This window comes from Moschus berezovskii, chromosome 4 (assembly GCF_049115385.1).
Source record: "Moschus berezovskii isolate FMDL1 chromosome 4, NW_MosBer_1.0, whole genome shotgun sequence".
Classification (NCBI taxonomy): Eukaryota; Metazoa; Chordata; class Mammalia; order Artiodactyla; family Moschidae; genus Moschus; species Moschus berezovskii.
In genome coordinates, this window is record NC_142463.1 from 115,869,970 (window position 1) to 115,893,063 (window position 23,094).

General features: G+C 42.2%; 1 protein-coding gene across 2 annotated transcripts in view; it reads right to left on the reverse strand.

Moving 5' to 3' along the window:
- The window catches only part of SLAMF1 (signaling lymphocytic activation molecule family member 1), a 40,053-nt gene continuing 16,959 nt past the window's right edge, over window positions 1–23,094 (reverse strand). The window contains exons 4-7 of one of the 2 annotated variants that reach the window (XM_055402360.2): window positions 13,795–13,893; window positions 9,373–9,446; window positions 2,388–2,480; window positions 1–688 (exon numbers count right to left, since the gene is read on the reverse strand). In XM_055402360.2, the coding sequence (XP_055258335.2) occupies window positions 638–688; window positions 2,388–2,480; window positions 9,373–9,446; window positions 13,795–13,893 (317 nt within the window). In that variant the 3' untranslated portion in view covers window positions 1–637. The remainder of the gene's footprint in view (window positions 689–2,387; window positions 2,481–9,372; window positions 9,447–13,794; window positions 13,894–23,094) is intronic. The other variant, XM_055402361.2, reaches the window with a different exon arrangement.

Below are 23,094 nucleotides of genomic sequence, written 5' to 3' on the forward strand. Positions count from 1 at the left end.
TCATGTTTTCAGTTTATTGACTCTTTAGCTTCCAGATTTTACAAATAAAATACTTTATTAGCTTCTTTGATAGAATAATGTCAGAGTGTTTTACATACAATGAGGAATTCCCCCTTCATTGTCTATTCAGAGAGAGAAACTGAGGCACAGAGCCTTGCTCAAGTCTACTTGGTGATCGGAAGCAGCTCCCAGACTGAGTACAGGCAGCCAAGGTGTAAGTGGTTCCAGACTCTGTGGCTGGTGGTCAGCTGTCTGAGACAGGTCCTAGATGTCCTGTGCTGGCTTTCTGCCTTTAGCTTTTATCATCAAGTTGTGGAAAAACGCAAGACACCTGAAGGTCCAGACTCACTCGACCAGCATTATCCATTTCATCTGCTACACCCCAGAGATGTAAAGTTATATCAACTAGCTCTCTTCTCTGAGCCTGTGCCATGCGCAGAGCAGGCTAAGCACTTGGGAAACCTCACTTCCATTTCCATTTCATAGGTAGATGTGGAAGAAGCGTCACCAGGGAGCCGAGCCGAGAAGAATGCAGATGTGCAGATGTCACAAAGTACTTGGGATCTGGGACCAAGTTCAGTGTTTATTTTGACTCTTCTATATTCTTTCAGAAAGTCCTTTCACTGAGTCTGCGATGTCAGCTCTCTGGAAGCGTCACACTGGCATAGACCGTGAAGGAACCTGATTCCTGGGGGAAAAACAGAACAAGTCTGTGAGGGGAGGGACCCGCACTAGGTTTACAGGCTATAGATGGAAAGTGTGATGCTTAGGAAAAGGAAAGGTTCTCGAGAATCAGGTGGCATTGCAACTTGCTCATCAAATATGCCAGCTGATTCTGATGTGGTCCTTAGACAGCTCTCAGAGAAACACTGGTGAAGAGTGAGCAGAGACCACATGTGAGAAGCCATGAGGGTTTTCTCAGCACAGCTGGGTTTGTCAAGATTGTTTGGATAGGAGTCATTTTTAAAGTCTCTGCTGAGTTTGTTACAATATTGCTTTTGTTCCATGTTCTGGATTTTGGGTCACGAGGCATGTGGGATCTTAGCTCCCCAACCAGGGATCAAATCCACATCCCCTGCATTGGAAAGCAAAGTACTAAGCACAAGACCTCTGGGAAACCACAGAGATAGAGGCTGCACTCAGGTCCCCAGATTGTCTGCCTGCCCACAGATGGGCTACAGTTTCCTTCAAGTATATGCAAGCCATCAGGGAGAGTAGAACTGACCCAGTCATCTGAGGACTGGCACTCAATTTAGAGCAGCCAAGAGAGTTCTAAATTACCAAGTTTTAAAAAAGGGAAGATCAGTGAGACCTAAAGGGAGAAGGAAGAAGTGGTTCAGGTGGGAGAGGGATGGGGAGGAGATGAAGACTGTGAGCAAAGAATTCTCATAAGGAGAGGAGATTCAAGAGTCAGAGACACAGGTGTAAGAGACTGGAGTGGGGGAATTCAGTGGTTTTGCTGCAAAATATGAATATATACCAAGTGCTGTGTTTCTTCCCCAAGAAAACATTATTAAAAATCTACATGATTTTTTAAAGCTTTTAAAGTCAGACTTATGTTTTTGCTTCCCTTTGGATAGGAGTGTTCTGTAACTAAACCTCAAAATGAAGACAAGGCATCCTTCCAGGCATTGCTGGGTGTGTGTACAGTAGGCTTGAAGAAAATAGGTAAAAGTAGGTATTTCTGTGGTCTTTTGATCCTCCATTATCTCCTAGAATGCTTTATTTAATAAAGCCCAACTGGAGCCAAGACATCAGACCAGAATTTACTTCTTTTCATTTAGTAAAAGGAAGATTTTTGTCAAGTAAACTTACTCCATTCTGATCTTGCAATGGAACAAAACAGGTGGGCTAGGCGTCATATTCTTTACACGTCTGCAGAGCTCTACTCCTAAATATTCTGATAAATAGGGCTGAATGGAAACTAGGCATGGGCATTCTTACAAAGCTCCCCTGGCTATATGCAGCTGGACTTGAGAACTCCTGGACTCAAGATGAAATTCCTGAACTTAAGCATGCATCAGGATCACTTGGAAGATGTTGTTTTTTAATGTGCAGGTGCCTGGTGACCTGCTACAGACATTCTGATTGAACAGATCCTAGAAAGAAGTTCCCAGAATCTTTATTTTTAAGAAATATGCCAGTTGATTCTGATGTGGTCCTTAGACAGCTCTCAGAGAAACACTGGTGAAGGGAAAGTGAGCAGGGACCGCATGTGAGAAGCCATGAGGGTTTTCCCAGAAGCCCTGCAATTGAGGCTGCAGATGCTCCTTGCTACCTGCTTGCTAGGACCTGCATTCTCCATTTCAGCTCTAGACAGGTTCCACCCTTTCCCTGCCTCCACCTACTTCCTCTCTACAGAGAGGAGGCACAGAGCGACGCCTCACCTGCATGGGCTCTGGAACAGGCTCTGTGGCAGAAACATAAATGGTGGTGCAGGGGTCCTGTCCTGGCAGGGGGTCGGGTTTCTTCTGAACAGACTACAAGGGAAACAAAGTAAACAAGACATTAGTTGAGCAGCGAGTTATTCCCCATCTCATCCTCATGGAGACGCACAGAATTAAGAAGTTATGAGTTGAAAAGTTCTCTGGAGTCATTTGGTCTTTTTCAGGTGAAAATTCTCCCCCAGATTCCCTGGAACTCATTTCCCTGGGCTTTGCTTAAGACTCCTCAAGTGACATCTTGGAGCTTACAGCCTTGTGAGGCAGCCTGATTTACCATTACCACTTCCCAACTGTGTTAAAAGTCTTCCTCATAGTGAACTGAAATTGGTGTGGCTCTTACATGGATAGCTGATGAGAATGAGATTTATATAGTATTTTAGTCTCACTCATATCACCTACATAGGACTTCTCTGATACTCAGACTGTAAAGAATCTGCCTGCAATGTAGGAGACCCAGGTTTGATCCCTGGGGTAGGAAGATCCCCTGGAGAAAGTAATGGCAACACACTTCAGTATTCTTGCCTGGGAAATCCCATGAACAGAGGAGCCTGGTGGGCATATAGTCCATGGGGTTGCAAAGAGTCGGACATGACTGAGTGACTAACACACACACACACACACACACACACATATCACTCACAACATGCAGAGGTCCTGCTATTCCTCACTATCATGGCTTCTCATCAATTCTCTTTCTTATCTAGATATCGAAGTTAATAATGACCATACATATGCAAGTGTTTTAAGTTTACAAAGTTCTTCACCTATATCTTCCCATTTGTCTCACAACCACTCTATATGTTAAATACTATTGTTACTCACATTTCATAGATGAAGATGCTAAAGTCCAGAAAGATTCAGTGCTTTCTTAATGGCACATACAAGAAGTATCAAAGCCAGGATTTTAACTTAAAGCACATGTACTTTCCATCATGCTATTCTTGTTTGGTTACCCCAACTTATAATGACCTCTCCTTTACTTAAATTCCTTAGGTACTTAAAAGTCTAATTCTCACATTATGGTACTTAACTGTACACTGTATACAAGACACTCTGATATATTTACACGTTGCTTCTCCAAACAAACCATCAGTTCCTTGACAAATAGCCTATATATTTTTTGCATTCTCAACAAAGCAGTGCTGGGCACATGAGAACCTTCTGTCGATGTTTGTTAATGTTACTTAGAATAAATTAAAATCCACAGTACCAGGGCAAAATCAGTGTAGATGTTAACCGAGACCACATCTCTCTAAGATGGAGATGACATATCTGATGCCTGGAAAATCATCCTTTCAACATACACATGGGCACTGGTGTAGGATAATGTTATACTCTCCCTTTCCTGAACATAGGGAAAGACTTAACACTGAAGCCCATGGGTTTTAATGGGAGAGAACTTGGAATCTTGTCATCTGATGGAAGAGATAAGAAATTGGAAAAGTTTACTAGAGGAAAGAAGATTCAAGGTGTGACATGATCTTGCTTTTCATATATCTGATGAATTGCCATGTAGAAGAGGAATTACATTTGTTCTATAGAGTACTTTAGCTTTAAACCAAGGTTGGAAGCTTTAGGGTAAGATTTTGGTTCAGTATAATGAAGATCTTTCTAATAGTAAAAGCAAAGAAAGAAAATGTTAGTCGCTCAGTTGTGTCCGACTCTCTGCAACCCCGTGGACTGTAGCCCTCCAAGCTCCTCTGTCCATGATAATCTCCAGGCAAGAGTGCTGGAGTGGGTTGCCATTCCCTTCTCCAGAGGAGCTTCCTGACCCAGGGATTGAACCCAGGTCTCCTGCATTGCAGGCAGATTCTTTACCATCTGAGCCACACAGGGAAGTAAAAAGGTGCTCAAATGTGGGATGAATTGTCATGAGAGGCAGAGAATCCCCCACTACTGGAAATGGTTGGGGTAGAGCAGGAATTCTCACACTTTAATGTGCATAAGAATTTCCTAGGGATCTTGTTAGAAGTTTGGTTCTATTTCAGAAGATCTGAGGTGGGAACTTTCTGCATTTCTAATTGCTACTGCTGCTGCTGCTAAGTTGCTTCAGTTGTGTCCGACTCTGTGCGACCCCATAGAGGGCAGCCCACCATTTCTAATTAGGTCCCAGGTAATGCTTTTAGTAAAAGATCATTTTAGTAAAAAGGAGCTAGCCAGTACTTTGGAAGTAATGTTGTAGAAGATAATTCAATCAGTAACTGGCTGAAATTAAAGAATATCTAAATAAAGGAAAGGACATAACATTTTGTGAATGTAAAGTTCAGTATTAAAATATACATGGTCTTTTCAAATTGATCAATGCAGTTCTAATCAGAATTCCAGTAAAATTTTAAGGAGGATCTTGAAAATTGGATCTAAAATATATAGATGAAAATGCAAAGGACTAAAAATGGCCAAGAACTTGAAGAAGAACAAGAACAAGTGAAAAGAAAGTGTTAGTCGCTCAGTCATGTCTGACTCTGCAACCCCGTGAACTGTAGCTCGCCAGGCTCCTCTGTCCATAGGATTCTCTAGGCAAGAATACTGGAGTGGGAGGCCATTCCCTTCTCCAGGGGATCTTCCTGACCCAGGGATCGAACCTGGGTCTCCTGCATTGCAGGTAGATTCTTTACCATGTGAGCCACAGATTTATAATAAATCTGTAAGCACAGGTTTGTAAAGATAGTACAGTACTGGTACAAGTGTAAAGAAATAGAACAATGGAGCAGAATAGAGAACTTCAAAATAGATCCACACATATACAGATCCTTGATTTATAATGATGTGGCACTGCAGTGGATCAAGAACAGTCTTTTAAATATAGTCAGTAGGATATCCATATGGAAAAATATAAAACAACCCATTTCACCATACTCAAAAAATCATTTTCAGGTACATATCAGACATAACTTTAAAAGATAAACCACACTGTTTTTAGAAGACAATTATTGCTTAATAATTAGAGGAATGCAAAATAAAACTATAAAAAGTATCCAACAGAATGACTAAAATTTAAAAAATTAATAAATAAGAAAGACTTCTTAAGTGAACAATTCAAAGAACTAAAGGAAAGCAATAGAATGGAAAATACTAGAAATCTCTTTAAGAAAGCTGGAGGTCTCAAGGGAACATTTCATGCAAGGATGGGCACAAGAGAGGGCAGAAATGCCAAGGACTTAACAGAAACAAAAGAGATTAATAAGAGGTGGCAAGAATACACAGAATAAACAAAAGAAGTCTTAATGACCTGGATAATCATGATGGTGTGGTCAATTACCCAGAGCCAGGCATCCTGGAGTGTGAAACCAAGTGGGCCTTAGGAAACACTTCTATGAACAGAGTTAGTGGAGGTGATGGAATTCCAGGTGAGCTATTTCAAATCCTAAAAGATGACGCTGTGAAAGTGCTGCATTCAATACGTCAGCAAATTTGTAAAACTCAGCAGTGGTCACAGAACTGGAAAAGGTCAGTTTTCATTCCAGTCCCAAAGAAAGGCAATGCCAAAGAATGTTCAAACTACCATAAAATTGCACTCACTTCACATGCTACCAAGGTGAAACTTGCTCAAGAACGTCCAGATATACAAGCTGGGTTTAGAAAGGCAGAGGAACTAGAGATCAAATTGCCAACATTCACCAGACATTAGAGAAAGCAAGGGGATTCCAGAAAAGCATCTACTTCTGCTTCACTAATGATTCTAGAGCCTTTGACAATGTGGATCATGACAAACTGTGGAAAATTCTTAAAGAGATGGGAATACCAGACTCCCTTACCTGTCTGCTGAGAAACCTGTGTGCAGATCAAGAAGCAACAGTTAGAACTGGATATGGAACAATGGACTGGCTCCAAATTGGGAAAGGAGTACATCAAAGCTATATATTATCACCCTACTTATTTAACTTATATGCAGAGTACATCATGAGAAATGCTGAGCTAGAAGAATCACAAGCTGGAATCAAGATTGCCAGAAGAAATATGAACAACCTCAGTTATGCAAATGATAACACTCTAATGGCAGAAAGAGAAGAGGAACTAAAAAGCTTCTTGATGAAGGTGAAAGAGAAGTGTGAAAAACGCTGGCTTAAAACTCAACATTCAAAAAGCTAAGATCATGGCATCCAGGCCTATCACTTCATGCAAATAGTAGGGAAAAGTGGAAACAGTGACAGATTTTATTTTTGTAGGCTCCAAATCACTGCAGATGGTGATTGCAGGCATAAAATTAAAAGATACTTGCTCCTTGGAAGGAAAGATATGACAAACCTAGACGATGTATTAAAAAGCAGAGATATCACTTTGCCAACAAAGGTCCCTATGGTTTTTCCATGTATGGATGTGAGAGTTGACCTTAAAGAAGGCTGAGTGCTAAAGAATTCATGCTTTTAAACTGTGGTGCTAGAGAAGACTCTTGAGTGTTCCTTGGGCTGTAAAGAATCAAACCAGTCAATCCTAAAGGAAATCAATCCTGAATATTCATTGGAAGGACTGATGCTGAAGCTGAAGCTCCAATACTCTGGCTAACTAATGCAAAGAGCCAACTCATTGGAAAATACCCTGATGCTGGGGAAAATTGAAGGCAAAAGGAGAAGGGGGTAGCAGAGGATAAGATGGTTAGATAGCATCACTGACTCAATGGACATGAATTTCAACAAACACCAGGATATAGCAAAGGGCAAGGAAGCCTGGCATGCTGTAGTCCGTGGTATTGCAAAAAGTCAGACACAACCTAGTGACTGAACACTACTACCAAGGTTTGATTAGAGTGTGTAACAGCTGAGACTCTGGTGCAGAAAAGTAAACTGAGATACATATTTTGAAACACAGCTTGGCGTTGTCTAGTCAATCTGAAGACATGTATACTATGCGACTTAGCAATTCTACCTCTAGACATATCCCCAACAAAAATATGTGCACATATCTACCAAGAAGCACACATATGAATATGAATAGCTGTAGCTTTCATCATCCCTCAGACTAGAAACGAAGTAAATGTCCATCAATAGTTAATTGGAAAGATAAACTCTAGTATATGCCTACATCGATATTCCATAAAGCAATGAATATGAAAGCATTGTATCTAAGCTCAAAGACATGGATGCATATTATAAAGGCAATATTAAGCAAAAGAAACCAGACATAGGAGGAAAAATACTGTAGGATTCCATTTTTATAAAGTCCAAAAAAGGAGTAAACTTTATTTTTACGAAGTCAGGATAGGGAATCTTTGAGGAGGAGAGAGAACAGATTTATTAGGAGACATACAAGGGAGTCTTCCAGGGGTCCAGATTATGTTCTGTTCCTTGATCTAGGGGTTGGTTTTGTGGTCTTAAAAGACTCAATACTGAGAGATATAATTTCTCTTCAAATATAATAGATGTGCAGATTCAGTGCAATCCTAATAGGATTTGTTCTCTTTTTGTGATGCTTGAGAAGCTGATTCTAAAACACATATGAAAGTACAAAGGGACAAAGATTGCTACAACTCTTGAAGGAAAACAAGATAATAAGCCTTTATTAGATATGAAGATGGGATAACTCATTGAGGTGACATTTATAGATTGTGCACTCTTTAGTATGTATGTCATGCTGTTACTCAGTCGTGTCTGACTCTTTGCGACCCCATGGACTGTAGCCCGCCAGGCTCCTCTGTCCATGAAATTCCCAAGGCAAGAATACTGGAGTGGGTTGCCATTCCCCCAACCCCACCAGGAATCTTCTGAACCCAGGGATTGAACCCAGGTTTCTTGCACTGCAGGCAGATTCTTTACCATCTGAGCCACCAGGGAGTAAAAAGAGAGATACTGACAAAATGGGATAGAATAGATAGGGAAGGCACCATGGGAAACTTGAACCTGATTACCTAAAAGTGTAAATGCAAAAGAGGTTGCTCTTGGGACTCATATATTTAAACGGAGTTTGGTTCTCAATGGTGGTCATGGCCTGTGTAATAAATCCTCCAGGCCTCTAGGGGACAGCAGAAAGAAGATTTTTGTCCAAGAGTTAATCTCTGGTTTACAGAAATGCATTTACTGTCATCTGATGCAATTTCCCAAGGTGTTAATCAAAACTGTATTTACCTTCACATCTTTTACTCAAGAATTGGCCTTCCCCTATAGCCTAAAGGCCAGATTCTGACCTATACATCACTTAGAATTGCTTTCAGTTCTGAAAAACTATAATATCTTCATCAGTTCAGTTCAGTCACTCAATTGTGTCCTTCTTTTTGCGACCCCATGCAGCGCATCACGCGAGGCTTCCCTGTCCATCACCAACTCCCAGAGATATAATATCTTCATATCTAACCATTACCCTTTAGCCACCCTCTTACTTCTAATATATTTGCTCCTCAACTTTATCTTGACTCTTTTTTAAAATCCAGCTCTTCCATTTCAACCCAACCATCACTCCATCACAGTTCTGCTTTCATCTCCTGCCTACATACTCTCTTTCACCTCTACAACCACCCTCAAGGCAGAATCCTCAAGATCCTCCTTCTTTATCTCTTTGATGTTTGCAAACTCTTAAACTTGGATCAGACCAACATGTCACGCCTTTCTCAACCATTCCTGGTCTCCTCAAGCTGCATCCTTTTCCTTAGAGAAAGAAAGAGTTTGATAACATGGAACTGTAAACTCCTAAAATGCCAGAGGAGGAAGGAGCCACACATTACATGTTTCTAGTGTCCTCATTTTTTTCCTATGAAGAAGCAGACGGCTAAAAAAGTACCCAGTGTTTCCCATCGTTTCAAATAATAAATCATCCCATCTGACACCGATGTTTAATGCCTTTTAGAGAGCTCTTGTTCTTGCCTTCTGCTTTCCAAATTTCTTCTGCTTCCTAACTCATGTAGAACAATGAATGTCAGACATGCAAAGTGAACTGACTGGCCAGGATTCCATGGGAAACATGACGGGTCCACCCCAGACAAAGAAAGTATAGAACTTACACCTGATTTCTGGACTTGGGCATAGATAGTAAGGCTTTTTGCTTCCATTGTTGGCTGGTAATTGTCTGTTTTACCTGGGGAAAGAAACCATAATGGTTATCTCTCTCTGGTTTCCAGCATGAACTCTCTGCTCAGACTTCTCTGGTCTTTGCACCTCAGTGCATACCCACCTACCCCAGGAGTACCACAGAAAAAAGCACTGAGTCCCAAATCCCATGCACATTTGTCCTATGACATTAGGTTAGTCACTTGATCTCTCTGGGCCTAACATCCCTATCTGTAAAATGAGATTGAAATACCTGCTTCTCAGGGCTGTTGTGATCATTACATGAGATATTACCTGTATAGTGTATCAGACGGTGCCTGGCATGTAGTGTTACGTGTTATTGATATGCCATTTGATTATTTTGAACTCTATTGTTTGATGTGCATATCTGGTCTCCTATTAGAATTCCAAGATTTTTAAGGTATGGAAAATTATTTATACCTCTTTTGTATTCTTCAGTTCATAGCGGTTCATTCACAACTTTCTCACCTCCTTGTTTCTGGGGAACCTGGTAGATGTGTAGTAGGAGGGGTATAAGAGGGATGATCTGCCAGGGACTATTTGAAATAAAGCTGCCATGTCATTCTAATGCCTACCACCCTTTTTACCCCCCTCAAAGTCCAGGGTCTCTGAAAATTAATATGTTGCAGAACATTTCAATTTTTAAATAGTTTTTAACTTTTTTCTTTTTAAATCTAAAGAAATAATTCATTGCTACAAAAATTTAAGTAGTAGAGAGCAAAAAGTACTTTCTCCTTCCTCCTTCACCCAGTAACCAGTATGATTTCATTCTCAGAAGAAATAGTTTTCAACAGTTTGATGTATCTCCTTCCAGATGAACTCTGTACAATAGAGCTTCATCTTTGATGATGGAAATGTTCCGAGTCAGCGATCTTAGTAGCCGCAAGTTTCACGTGGCTACTGAGCACTTGAACTGAGGCTAATGCAACTGAGGAATTGAACCGTCAGTTCAACTCAATTCAATTTTAAATTGCTTTCAATGCTATGAAAAAGAATATACATAAAGGCATAACTGAATCACTGTGCTGTGCAGCAGAAATTAACGCAACATTGTAAATTAACTATACTTCAATAAAAATTTTAAAACAATTGCACTTAATTCTAACTAATTTAAATTTAAACAACCACATGTGGCTGGTGACCATCAAATTAGACAGTGTGGTTCTGGACACTTGTATAGATTTTTAAATGCAAACATGGTCATTCCATAAACACTTCTCTGTAACACAACCTTCTCTCTTACCATATATTGAGGACATTTTCCTTGCTAAAGCAGTAGATCGACCTCATTCTTTCTGATGTTTCATGGTACTCTTTGCATGCATCATGTAGCGGTGAGAATGATGGAGGTAAAAGACAGAAGCAAGGATGTCTGTTCTGGGGACTATTGCAAAGTCCAAACAAAAGCAGTGGGGCTTAATGCAGAGGAAATCACAGTCTTTAGGGTAAACTTATTTTAACACCAGTTAATTTATTCTCTTAAAAAACTAGACATGTCTCTGAGGAAATAGCACTTAGGAGAGGCTTATTTTTATTTGGAAGGAAAAAGACTTGTGTGTTTGTTCGTGATAAAGGTGGTGGAACGTGCTGCTTGAGGGTGTGACCCTTGGGGAGGAAATGATGGGCAGCCCCAGGAGAAGCTCAGAGAATTCAAAGAAACCAAAATATGGTTTTCCTGTGTGGGTGTGGGCATGGAGTGCTTACCTTCCTGGTGGTTGCAACTTCCCTTTTTTGGTCTGAGTGGATAATTGGCTGAGGAGTGTGCATGTGTTTGGATATGGGAATGGAGAATAGAGGTTGGGGAGATCAGAGGAGATAACAGAGGGGTTGCAAGTTAGTTCTGTGAAATACATCCTTTCAGTTCAAATCCGGAGTGTCTGCACAGTTATAACCCTCACTCAGCACTGTCCTCAGTGTTGTAGGGGAACAGAGAGGGTACAGAATAAATTCTAGTCCTTAAGGACTTTCAGTCTTTCAGGTCAGCTCAAGCTGAAAATTACAATAGAGGGGATAGTCTTAAACGGTCAGAGAGATGCAAAAGGCTGAATGTTGCTTCCCAAAGAGACTGCAGGATCAAGATAATTCAGTCTCATGCTTTTTTTCCTCAATGCAGGGACAAGCCTTCATGAGCCAGCTCAACTCTAGTCACTGGGACCTTAGGATCTAAGAAAAGGTTCTTGGCCTTAGAACTGGGCCTCTACCTTCTAGACCTCACTAGTTGTGTGGCATTAGATAACACATGTCATCTCACTGGATCTCTTCTCCTACCATCACTGTAAAATAAAGGGGTGGACTGTCTACTATTCTTTTTCAACTCTTACCTGCAGCGTTAAGTCGTCTCATGTTACCCTGACCTCAAGTATTGATACTTTAAATCTGTTCTATGTGCCCTTCCCAGAGCCTTCCAGTGCTGCCCTCTGCTGGCAGTAGGATTTACATAGCCTGGTTGGCTGCCGTCTATGGGGTCACACAGAGTCGGACACAACTGAAGTGACTTAGCAGCAGCAGCAGCAGTCTACGTTAAAAACTATACATGTGTGTATCGATCCATCTATTATCCATCATTTATCAGTGCTTTCTGGTATTGACTCTTGAATCCCCACAAAAATGCCATGAAGTATGTATTATTATCCCCATTTTGCAGAGGAGAAGTTAGATTATCTGTTTGATCACAGAACTCATAAATGGCAAAGTCTGCATTTGAAGGCTAAAATCTCTATTCTTACCCAGTGTACCTCCTGAGCTCAGAATTTCCAGAGAGTCCATTTGAAAACCTTCACATGGACTGCATTCTGGAAATGACACCGGTAGAAGTTGCCAACAAAATCTCTTGAACAAAGTCTTGTAGGGTTACAGTAATTAAGTATAGGTTTCAACCACAGGATTAAGGCAAGATTTTTGAGTGTTCCTGGCTTACAAAGAATACACAGTGATTAGAAACAAGGATGGGTATGTGTGTTGGGAAAAGTGATAGAGAATTACTGTGGGGTGGGGAGTACTCTTCCCTTCAGAGGTAACCATGTGATAGCAGGATGTAGTTGAGGAAAGAGTGTGGGTTAGGATCCCAGGACCTTCGCCAGCAGGGTTAATGCAGGTACGTTAATCTCATTTTTCTCATTGCTAGTATTTCAGTGCTTCTTCATCATCTTAGTCAAAAGTGGTTACCCTGCCTCATCCCCATAAGCTTTCATCATGATAGCTGTCTGAATCGCCCCACCCCCCCCAGTTCCTCCCCAGCTACCTCTTAGATGGAGGAAATGAGACGAGGTAGGTGGCCTGCTATGACCTAGATTATTTTATATAAGCAAAACCAACATCAGAGTGCTGAGGTAGGGCTTTTCCAAGAAGGTTATATGTGGAGAACATTAATCTGCTTGAGAATGAGATTGGCCATCAGATCTGTGGTGTGAAGATCAAGTTCTATCTTCCCTATGGGCAGACCAGCCCAGGGACCTGTCCTGATTGTGGAGCAGGAGCTTATGCTGCTAGTGTTGCCAAGGAGAGTACAGGGCCTTGAGATATTGAATCACAGGACAACATGGAGAGGCCAGGAGATACTAACTCTAGGCATTGAAACTTCAAGGGAGTCATTGGACCATAATTGTTTCAGTCTACCATGGGTGACTTTCCATAACTATTTAGTTTGACTTTAAGTGACCTCATGGATTGCATGCTTGACCAAGGTGAGTCAGAATATGTGCTAAATCGTAGCAAACTGTGTTCCCTCTGCTGTTTTCTGATGACCTGTGGGCCTTCCCAGAGGAACACACCCTGGGAATTGGAACACATGGTTGCAGTTCTGATTCCCTCACCAACCAGCTGGGTGACCTTGCAGGAGTCACATAGCCTCTCTGTGCCTTGATTACCCCATTGCTAAGTCTCAGAGACATATCTTAAGCGTAAAAAGAAATTATAGAAAGGTTTCAACCCTTGGGTAAAAACATCTTACTATAAGGATCTTTTTATCAGTCAGTAGATATAGCTTCACTTGAACAAGCTCCAAGACTCCTCTGAATTCTGCTCCTAGTTGCAGCCTCTTATCTGGACCCCTTCAGCATCCTATACACACTTTAGCTAGTCATACCGAATTTAAATTATGTGTGTAATGTCTCCTGTGTTAGATACCTGTGGTTCATCTTTCTTTTCATCCCTATAGACTAGCTTGGGGGGATCAAGCAAGACATGTTGAATGAGACTGAATTAAGCAAGGTCTCAGGATAGGTTTATTTAGTGTTTTTGCAAAGGTGCTTGCCTCCTGCAGAAAGCCAAAGTGGTGAGCGCAAATGCTTGTGGGGAGAGGTCCCCTGCTTACCACAGGGAGTCCGATAAGAATCTCTTTGTTGTCAGACACCTACCTCTTCTTCTCAACAGTAGTACCACCACTTGGAGAATCATGATAATGCCAACGATGCCTCCTAAGAAGAGCCCAGCATATAGTCCCCATTGTCTTGATTCTGGAAAAAAAAGTTAAAGGGCAAACTCAGAAGTGCTGTGAGTTTAAAAACATCCCACGCAGAAGTGGGGAAACCTAGCCTCATATTTTCTGCCTATGTTCTTCCTCAAGGGAGACATTAATTCTCATGGCTTTAGAGATCAAATTTAGCCCACTGAAGAGTTCCAGATCTGTTTCTGTATCCTGATTTCTGTTGCTATATTTGACTTCCATACTCCTAGTTTTTGTAAAGACTCTTCTATTCAGATGTTTTCTTTTTCACTTCATTTTAGACATTTTACCACGTGACTAAAGCTAAACTTATCTTTGTTTTTTCCTAAGTCAATCTCTCTGCTAGGTTTCTCTGTTTTAAAATTTCTAATGTGTCCTGTATCCATTTCGGTAAAAAGAGCACGATGGCTCCACATGCTGTCCCCATACTCCCCACACAGGTCTCATGAGACCCCAGGAGGAAGAAGGATCAACTTTGTTTTTAAAATAAACATGGTAGTGCTATTATTGTCCTTCCATGCAAATAAGTGTATTGAACCAACTAGACCTGAACTGGAAGGAAAGCATGTAATTTTCCTCTGAATCATTCCCGCATTTAATATTAGCACTAGAGTACCAGTCACTAAGTTAAAAATCAGATAGCCAGTTTTCATTGCTTTCTCTCTTCTCCCTCCTTTACCAAATCCTTCTGAACCAGGAGCAGTGTCTTAGTAAATAAGACATTTAGCTCAATAAGATAATAATAGATAATTACTGAGCATTTACAATGGACCAAACATTTTTTAGTGCATCTTGTCTATTAATGCATTTAATCCTCAAAGCAATCCTATGAGGTAGATACTCATTACTCCCAGTTTGTGGATAAGGAAGAGGGCGCAGAGATCCTTGAGAACTATAGGTTGGTCTAAGAGTAGAAACATGGCTGAATATTGAAGAAAGACTTCTTGGAGACTCAGGGAGATGTATGGGCTTGGGGTTAAGTTACATCAGGTTAAGTTACAGTGGCAGACAACCCAAAGCACTAGGGTTCTAAGTGGAGTAATAGCATTCACATTCTAAATAGAAAGACATCAGGAGGTACTGTTATATTAATGTGTGAGGGTAACTTGTAAAGATGATTGTGGAATCAGATTCCACAATCTGATTGTTAAACCTGTGATGGATTTGTTGGGAAGTGAGTTTGAGTGTACTCCGGGAGTTGGTGAAGGACAGGGAGGCCTGGCGTGCTGTGATTCATGGGGTCGCGGAGAGTCGGACACGACTGAGCGACTGAACTGAACTGAACTGAACTGAAAGAAAGGAATAAGTAGGGGACAGAAGGACAGGGTACTTACAGGCTCAATTCAGACATTTACAGAGTTGGCCAGAGAGATAGCCTGAAGTCGCAACAAACTGATACAATGCATCCTGCCAAGATCCAGCTGGGCCTTCAGCCTGATAGATGTGCAGAAGTTACCTCCAGGATCTGAAAAGATTTTTTTCTTTCTAGGTCTTTAACACAAGTCATCCCAGGGAATCTCACTGAACTGGGGTTTTGTAAGCATCTTGATTATAGAGCTTCTTCCCAGAACTAAACGTATTTTAACCCAGCCAGATAACAATTTTAGCAATCACATGACCCCCAATCAAAAAGCAAGGGTGCAAGCAGAGTTGTAATAAGGCTTCTAAATTTACATAAAGCCTGAAGTGTGACTACAAAGTCACTGCGGAAGCTGGAGTTGCCCTGTGAACAGCTCTAGCCTGAATGGCTGAGAGTTGCTGAGAGCCCACTTCGTGTGTGTGTGTGTGTGTGTGTGTGTGTGTGTGTCTGAGGAACAGTGACAGACTGATTATTTAGCGCTTATGTTGCCAACACCAGAAAACTCATGGAGAAACATTTCAAATCCTAAGATAAAGAAGCAGGGCCACCAGCCAAGTACCACCAGGTTTCTTCAACCCATGGGATGGACCCAGCAAATGGTTATAGTAGCATTTAGTATTTCAAGACTATTTCCTCTTTTTTCTTCCCTCATGTATTTTGAGACCTTAAGCTGAAAGTGAAAGAGGAGAGTGAAAAAGTTGACTTAAAGCTCAACATTCAGAAAACTAAGATCATGGCATCTGGTCCCATCACTTCATGGGAAATAGATGGGGAAACAGTGGAAACAGTGTCAGACTTTATTTTGAGGGGCTCCAAAATCACTGCAGATGGTGATTGCAGCCAGGAAATTAAAAGACGCTTACTCCTTGGAAGGAAAGTTATGACCAACCTAGATAGCATATTAAAAAGCAGAGACATTAACTTTGCCAACAAAGGTCTGTCTAGTCAAGGTTATGGTTTTTCCAGTGGTCATGCATGGATGTGAGAGCTGGACTGTGAAGAAAGCTGATCACCGAAGAATTGATGCTTTTGAACTGTGGTGCTGGAGAAGACTCTTGAGAGTCCCTTGGACTGCAAGGAGGTCCAACCAGTCCATCCTGAAGGAGATCAGTCCTGGGTGTTTATTGGAAGGACTGATGCTAAAGCTGAAACTCCAATACTTTGGCCACCTCATGCAATGAGGTGACTCATTGGAAAAGACTCTGATGCTGGGAGGGATTGAGGGCAGGAGGAGAAGGGGACAACAGAGGATAAGATGGCTGGATGGCATCACCGACTCGATGGACATGAGCTTGAGTGAACTCCGGGAGTTGGTGATGGACAGGGAGGCCTGGCGTGCTGTGATTCATGGGGTCGCAAAGAGTCAGACATGACTGAGCGACTGAACTGAACTGAAAATAACAGTTAATTTAAGAACAAGCACTGCAACTATGTAAGTGAATTTAAAAAATAGCATTTCTTTCAAATTTCTTTTATATAAAAATAAAACCAATAAGGTGGTGTGCCTAAAACTAGAAAATAGCAAGATAGCTAAATAAATTAAAATAAAACTAGAAAATAGAAGATAACATAAGTGCATAAGTAACACCTGCCAAATGAGAGTTGCTTCTGTGGCGGCAGCCCAGCCACCTACCTACTCACATAAACAAAATAACTGGGGCATATTACTGGCCCAGAGGACATAATAGCAACAGCCCTCTCTTTCTTTTCAGGGTCTCAGGAGGATGAAAGCTACCTGTTCTTCTTGTCCTATGACATACATGACCAACTTCTGCCAGGTCAGCCACGTCTGAAAGGCAACCTGGTCACAGTTCTGAAAGATATTTCATAAGCCCTAATTTCCCCCCTAATCTTTGGATACAAATTAATATGAATCTATTGGAGGATTTAAGTTATAGGACCACAGACTTTTTTAACTTTAAAGGAATTGCAGAGCTTATTGGGCCCAGCTCACTAGTTTTATGTTGAGAAAACTGAGACTCAGGCAAGCATACCTAAAGTCACAGAAGAAGGCAATGGCCAAAACAGGTGAGAAGAGACCTGAAGACTTCACAGTTTGTTTTAGCCTATGGAGGTGAGGCCTCTTACAATGAGAGCAGCAGAATGGTAGGACGCCTGGCAGACAATATGAGTCAAAAGCTCTCTGAGGTCCCAGCTCACCCCTTCGCCAACCTTCATCCAACATCTGCAGGTGTGCTCTGTCCTCTGCTTCCTCCCACTGCGGCTTCACCAGTCCCACTGCCTGCCCAGCCCTGACCCCAGGCCAAGCTTAATTCCTCTGTGTAACTTTTCCTTCCACTCCAACTCCCATCTTCCCTCTCCTTTGGACTCTGAAGCCCCATGATTTATGTCCTACATCTTAAAATTATCTTTGCTGTGGAACCTGTCTTCAGGGAGCACACCTGGAGCCAGACTGCTGCTGCTACTGCCAAGTCGCTTCAGTCGTGTCTGACTCTGTGCTACCCCATAGACGGCAGCCCACCAGGCTCCCCTGTCTCTGGGATTCTCCAGGCAAGAACACGGGAGTGGGTTGCCATTTTCTTCTCCAAAGCATGCGAGTGAAAAGTGAAAGTGAAGTCACTCAGTCGTGTCTGACTCTTAGCGACCCCATGGACTGCAGCCCACCAGGCTCCTCCGTCCATGGGATTTTCCAGTCAAGAGTACTGGAGTGGGGTGCCATTGCCTTCTCCGTGGAGCCAGACAGATGGACTCAAATTCTGGGTCTACCACTTGATAGCTCTGTGACCTCCAGAGGCCTCATACCCTCTGGGGTCCCTGTTTCCTCAATGGCAAAACAAACAAAAATATTCAATTCGCAGAGTTGTTCTGATGAACCAATGAAATAACATATGGAAAGTGCTTAGAGCAATGCCTAGAATCTAGCATGTGGTGCGTGCATGATAAATCGCTTCCAATTTATCACAACAAAGAATTGTGTCCAACTCTTTGAGACCCTTAGAACTATAGCCCACCAGGCTCCTCTGTCCATGAGATTCTCCATCCCATGGATATTCTCCAGGTAAGAATACTGGAGTAGGTTGCCATGCCCTTATTCCAAGGGATCTTCCTGACCCAGGGATCAAACCTGCATCTCCTTCATTGGCAGATGGGCTCTTTACCATTAGCACCACCTGGGAATCCCGAGGCAAGTGGAATTCATGTTTATTCAGCTTCTACACTTGGTGCTCACCTTTTCTGGGGCTCTTATTCAATTATGATATGCATATGGAAGCTAAATGTCACAGACTGCCTTTGGGAATTTAAATAAATACGGACAAAAAGCTACTTTTACAGCTTGTGGGGGTCAGGCTGCCCATGATCTCTTTAATTTCTGTCAATAACTTCCTATTGTCCCCTGAGTTTTCTCTCCTGCAGCCCTCTAGTCTGAGCTGTCCTGAGTGCAAAGTTCAGTGCCTCCACCAGTTTCCACACACAAAAATAATAAAACAAAACCAAAAGACCTATACTAAGAATTTTGTTGGGGGACTTCCCTGGTGATCCAGTGGTTAAGACTCTATGCTTCCACTGCAGGGGCATGAGCTCAGTAGCTGGTCTGGGAATTAAGATCCCGCATGCTGTGTGGTGTAGCATGCTGTGTGTATAGCAAACGCAAACAAACAGAAAGAATGTTGTGGGTTCGAATCCTCTACTGTAGATTTGAAAGTTCACAAGGAGCAGATTCCATCGTCAAAAGAGAAGTTTCTAACATGTGAGAGGCTCAGACCCGATCTTTCTCTTCCTATATCTGCACAAGCAACACCTTCCCCCATTATAACACAGAAGTATTAACCTACAGCTGGATTCTTTGGGGGAGGGAGGTCTTATCTTCTGCTCTCCATAAAGAGCAGCTTACACTCTTCATAAAGCATTTATGAAGCTCTTTATCCCAGAGAAACTCTGTTCCCTCCCAAAGAGGAATTCTAGTAGTGGTTTCTTTAATACGATCGTGTTTTCCTAACCCGGTAAGGTGTAGGAATCCTATCCAGATGGTAAACTCCTTGAAGGTAGATCCTGTACTTTGTGCTTCACATGCTTTCCTCTTTCCACATGACACAGGACAGGGCAGGGGCACTCAATATACACATGATGGACGGGTAATTTAAGTTAAATTAAATTAGGAACCACAGAATGAAGCTGGGAGAAGACTGTCATATACCCTTTGGCTAAGAATGATCAGAACTCTAAGTGGTAAAGAATCCACCTTCCAGTGCAGGAGACACAGGAGATACAGGTTTGATCCCTGGGTCGGGAAGATCCCCTGAGGGAGGAAAAGACAGCCCACTCTAGTATTCTTTCTGGGAAATTCCATGGACAGAGGAGTCTGGAGGGCCACAGTCTGTGGGGTTGCAAAGAGTTGGACATGACTGAGCATGCATGCACATACACAAAAGTTTAAGAAGGTCTCAGAGGGAAAGCAGGGTCACCTTCTGAATGGCCCAAGGCAGGAGTAGAAGGGAACAATCAATGACCTACTTGGCAGTGCTTTATTATAGCCAAATTGAACTAGAAAGAAGGTGTGCATCTGTGCTCTCAGCACCATCTGTGTTCCCATTTTCAAACCACCACTTCCTGTGGCAGAGACTCTGGCTCTTTTTGCTCTCCCTCTTTTTGCTCAGTCATATAGTGAGGCCCCTCAGGATGACGATGCTCAGAAATCAGACCAACATTGTCCTGGGGTCCACAGGTCCCATTCTTCATCCAAAAAGAATCCTTATCTGAACAGTCTTCTTTTTTAAAAAATAAAAAATCATTTAAAATAGTGTTTATTGAATTTGTTACAACATTGTTTCTGTTTTCTGTTTTGGTTTTTTGGCCGAAGGCACATGGGATCTTAGCTCTCCAACCAGGGATCAAACCCACACCCTCTGTGTTGGAAGGCAAAGTCTTAACCACTGCCAGGGAAGTCCCTGAACGTTCTTAAAGAGGAGGCTTAGGACTTCCCCCCTCCGTGGAACCTCTTAGAGATAGCTAAGCAGGCTGGTTGAGAACTCCAGTGCCTTTATGAAGAGTTCTTTGCATGAGTTTCCATCCTTTGGTCTTCTACTTGATTGGCTGTGGTTTAAACCTGATAACTTGGCAGGTAACCACGCCTCCAAGGAAAAGGCTGAAGGGCCTTTTTTATTTATCTCTGAAAGTCTGCTGCCACAGAAACACAAAAGTCTTTAAGTCCCCAAGCTCTAATTGTTTAAGGGAGATAAAGAAGAAAATAAAAAGAATCTGAGAAACAAATGTAGTTCACCCCAGGAGATACGGAGATGCTAATGTAACGGTCTGAGAGGGCCATATCTCTTTCCTGCCTTTCATGTGGTTCTGTCAGTAAGGCCGTCTGCCTGGAGCACATCAACTTGAAGAAGTCAATCATCTTCAAGAGACACCTTTTTGTTGGTGGCAGTTTCCTCTCAGAATTGGGAGTGGGGGAAGGGTGGTCCTAAACCATACACTAACTTAAGATCTGGGACCACCCAAGTGAAAATTGTTACACAGAGTTCTCAGCTTCCAGAAAAATCCCTTTAGCTTGCCTATCCCACCCAGCATCGTGTTGCGGAGACCACTGGGTGTAACCCCTGGGGCCATTTTCATTCTTCCCTGACAAAGCAAGTCCTGTCCAGTCACATGACTGCCCAGCTAAGGACTGCAATTCTCAGCTTTCTGTGTAGCAGGTGTGGCCACGTGACAGGACTCTGGTCCGTGAGAGGGGACAGGTTTCATCCTTCCAAGACTGTTGCCATGCTTCCTGGATTGGGAGTACCAGGGAGAGGGACTTGCCTGTACACAGAACAGCTAGATGACTCAGTAACAATGGGAGCTCCCTTTTGATGAGATGGCCTTGTTAGAAAGGGGGAGCCCCCGGGGCTCACTGGCAGGAGTCAGATTTTCCTTCCACTGAGCTAACCTAGACTTGCTGAGCCAACCTTTTGCTAATCTACTGAAAGGGGTCCTCTTTTCAAAATGAGCTCCCAGGGGCATTCCCTCTGAGTTCAACTGTTTAAGGTTTAGTATTACTCATTACTGAACAGACAGAACTATTTCAGAACACAGTTATGAAGGGTGACAGCAAGTCACTCACTGTCCAGTGCTGACCCATATTGACATGACCTAGGAGAAGGCTTGGTAGCATCCCTGGATTTGGTTTTTTGTTGTTGTTTAGTCGCTAAATCATGTCCAGCTCTTTGGGACCCTGTATACTGTAGCCTGCCAGACTTTTCTGTCCATGGATTTCCCAGGCAAGAATACTGGAGTGGGTTGCCATTTTCTTCTCTGGGGATCTTCTTGACCCAGAGATTGAACCCACATGTCTTGAATTGGCAGGTGGATTTTTTTTTTTTTCACCACTGAGCCACTAAGAAAGTACTTTGTAGTAAAGAGGCTTCATAACAATAGATATGAAGGTATTTCTTGCTGTAAAACACTGAGATAACAATTTGAATAAAGATGAATATATGATGGAGAGCCTGGACAATTGTTAGGAAAAAAAGATCTTGAGAAACAAATATGTTCTTATGTGGTTTAGTCTGAGTCCTTATGAGAACCAGTGCTGACCTCATGGCACATTTGCTTTCATCACATCATTACCATTTGAATTTTTCATTAACAAAAGTGAAAAATGTCTCAAAATCACTCTCATTATACATGGGAAAGAGACCTCTGATAGATCCTCATACCCCACCACATCATGCCAGGGCTGGGATTTCCCTCCCTTGAATGGGATCTTTGTTAAAGGAACCGCCAGTGCTCTGGCTCAGGACACGTCTTCTCTTGAAGGGTGACTGCAATGACGGGCCCTCCCCACAACTAGTTTCTTCTTCTTCTGCTTCTGCCCCACCTCAATCTACTGTCCACACCACTGAAAACTCTGAAGGGCAAAGCTGATCACATCACTCCTCTCTCTAAAACTATTAGTTCCCATCGGAGTACCATAGGACAATACAGAACAAGGCCCAGTTATACCTGCTTTTCTCTCTGCCTGGAGTGTCTTTCTTTTATCTGCTTGGGTAATTTCTATTTATTCTTCAAAACCTAGTTTGCGTCACATTCTCCGTGATGCTCTTTCTGATTCCCTGAAAGAGTGTCAATCATTCCCTCCTCTGGGTTAGCTTGTACATATTTCTGTTTTGTTCCTATCGTACTACTTAACCTGGAATAATAGCTACTTATAGAGCTATTCCCTTTCTTAAGAGCAAAGAGTGTGTCTTTTTTTTTTTTTTTGTCTTTGTGTTCTCAGCACCTAGCACAACGTTGGAACATAGCAGAATCTCGGTAATGTTTTGTTTGTTGAACCAAGCATGGTATTTTAAACCTTAGTGATATTCTTTTGAATTCTGTTTTCCATATTTAGGCAATCTGGTGTATTGAAAATGGCATGCCACAGAATAGCAGTGTGATTTGGTTTTCGAATGCTGTGGTTCCCCATCCCTGAAGGCAGGGGAGGGGATCTCTATTTGTGTTATGGGTTGACTGTGTTTCCCCAAAAATTCATATGTTGAAGTCCTTAGAATGTGACCTTATTTGGAGACTGGGTCTTTACAGAGGCAATCAAGTTAACATGAGGCCATTAGGGTGGATCCAAATCTAATCTTACTAGTGTCCTTGTAAGAGGAAATCTGGACACACAAAGAGTCACTGGGGATGAGCATGCACAGAGACCGCAGGAAGACACAGCAAGAAGACAGCCATCTACCAGCCAAGGAGAGAGGCCTCAGGGAAAAGTCAACCCTTCCAACGCTTTGATCCTGGACGTCTAGCCTCCTTTCTCCTGTGAGAAAGTAAATTTCTGTTATTTAAGCCACCTCATCTGTGGTGTTTTCGTTACAGCAATCCTAGCAAAGTAATTACAGGTGGGTCCTAATCCAA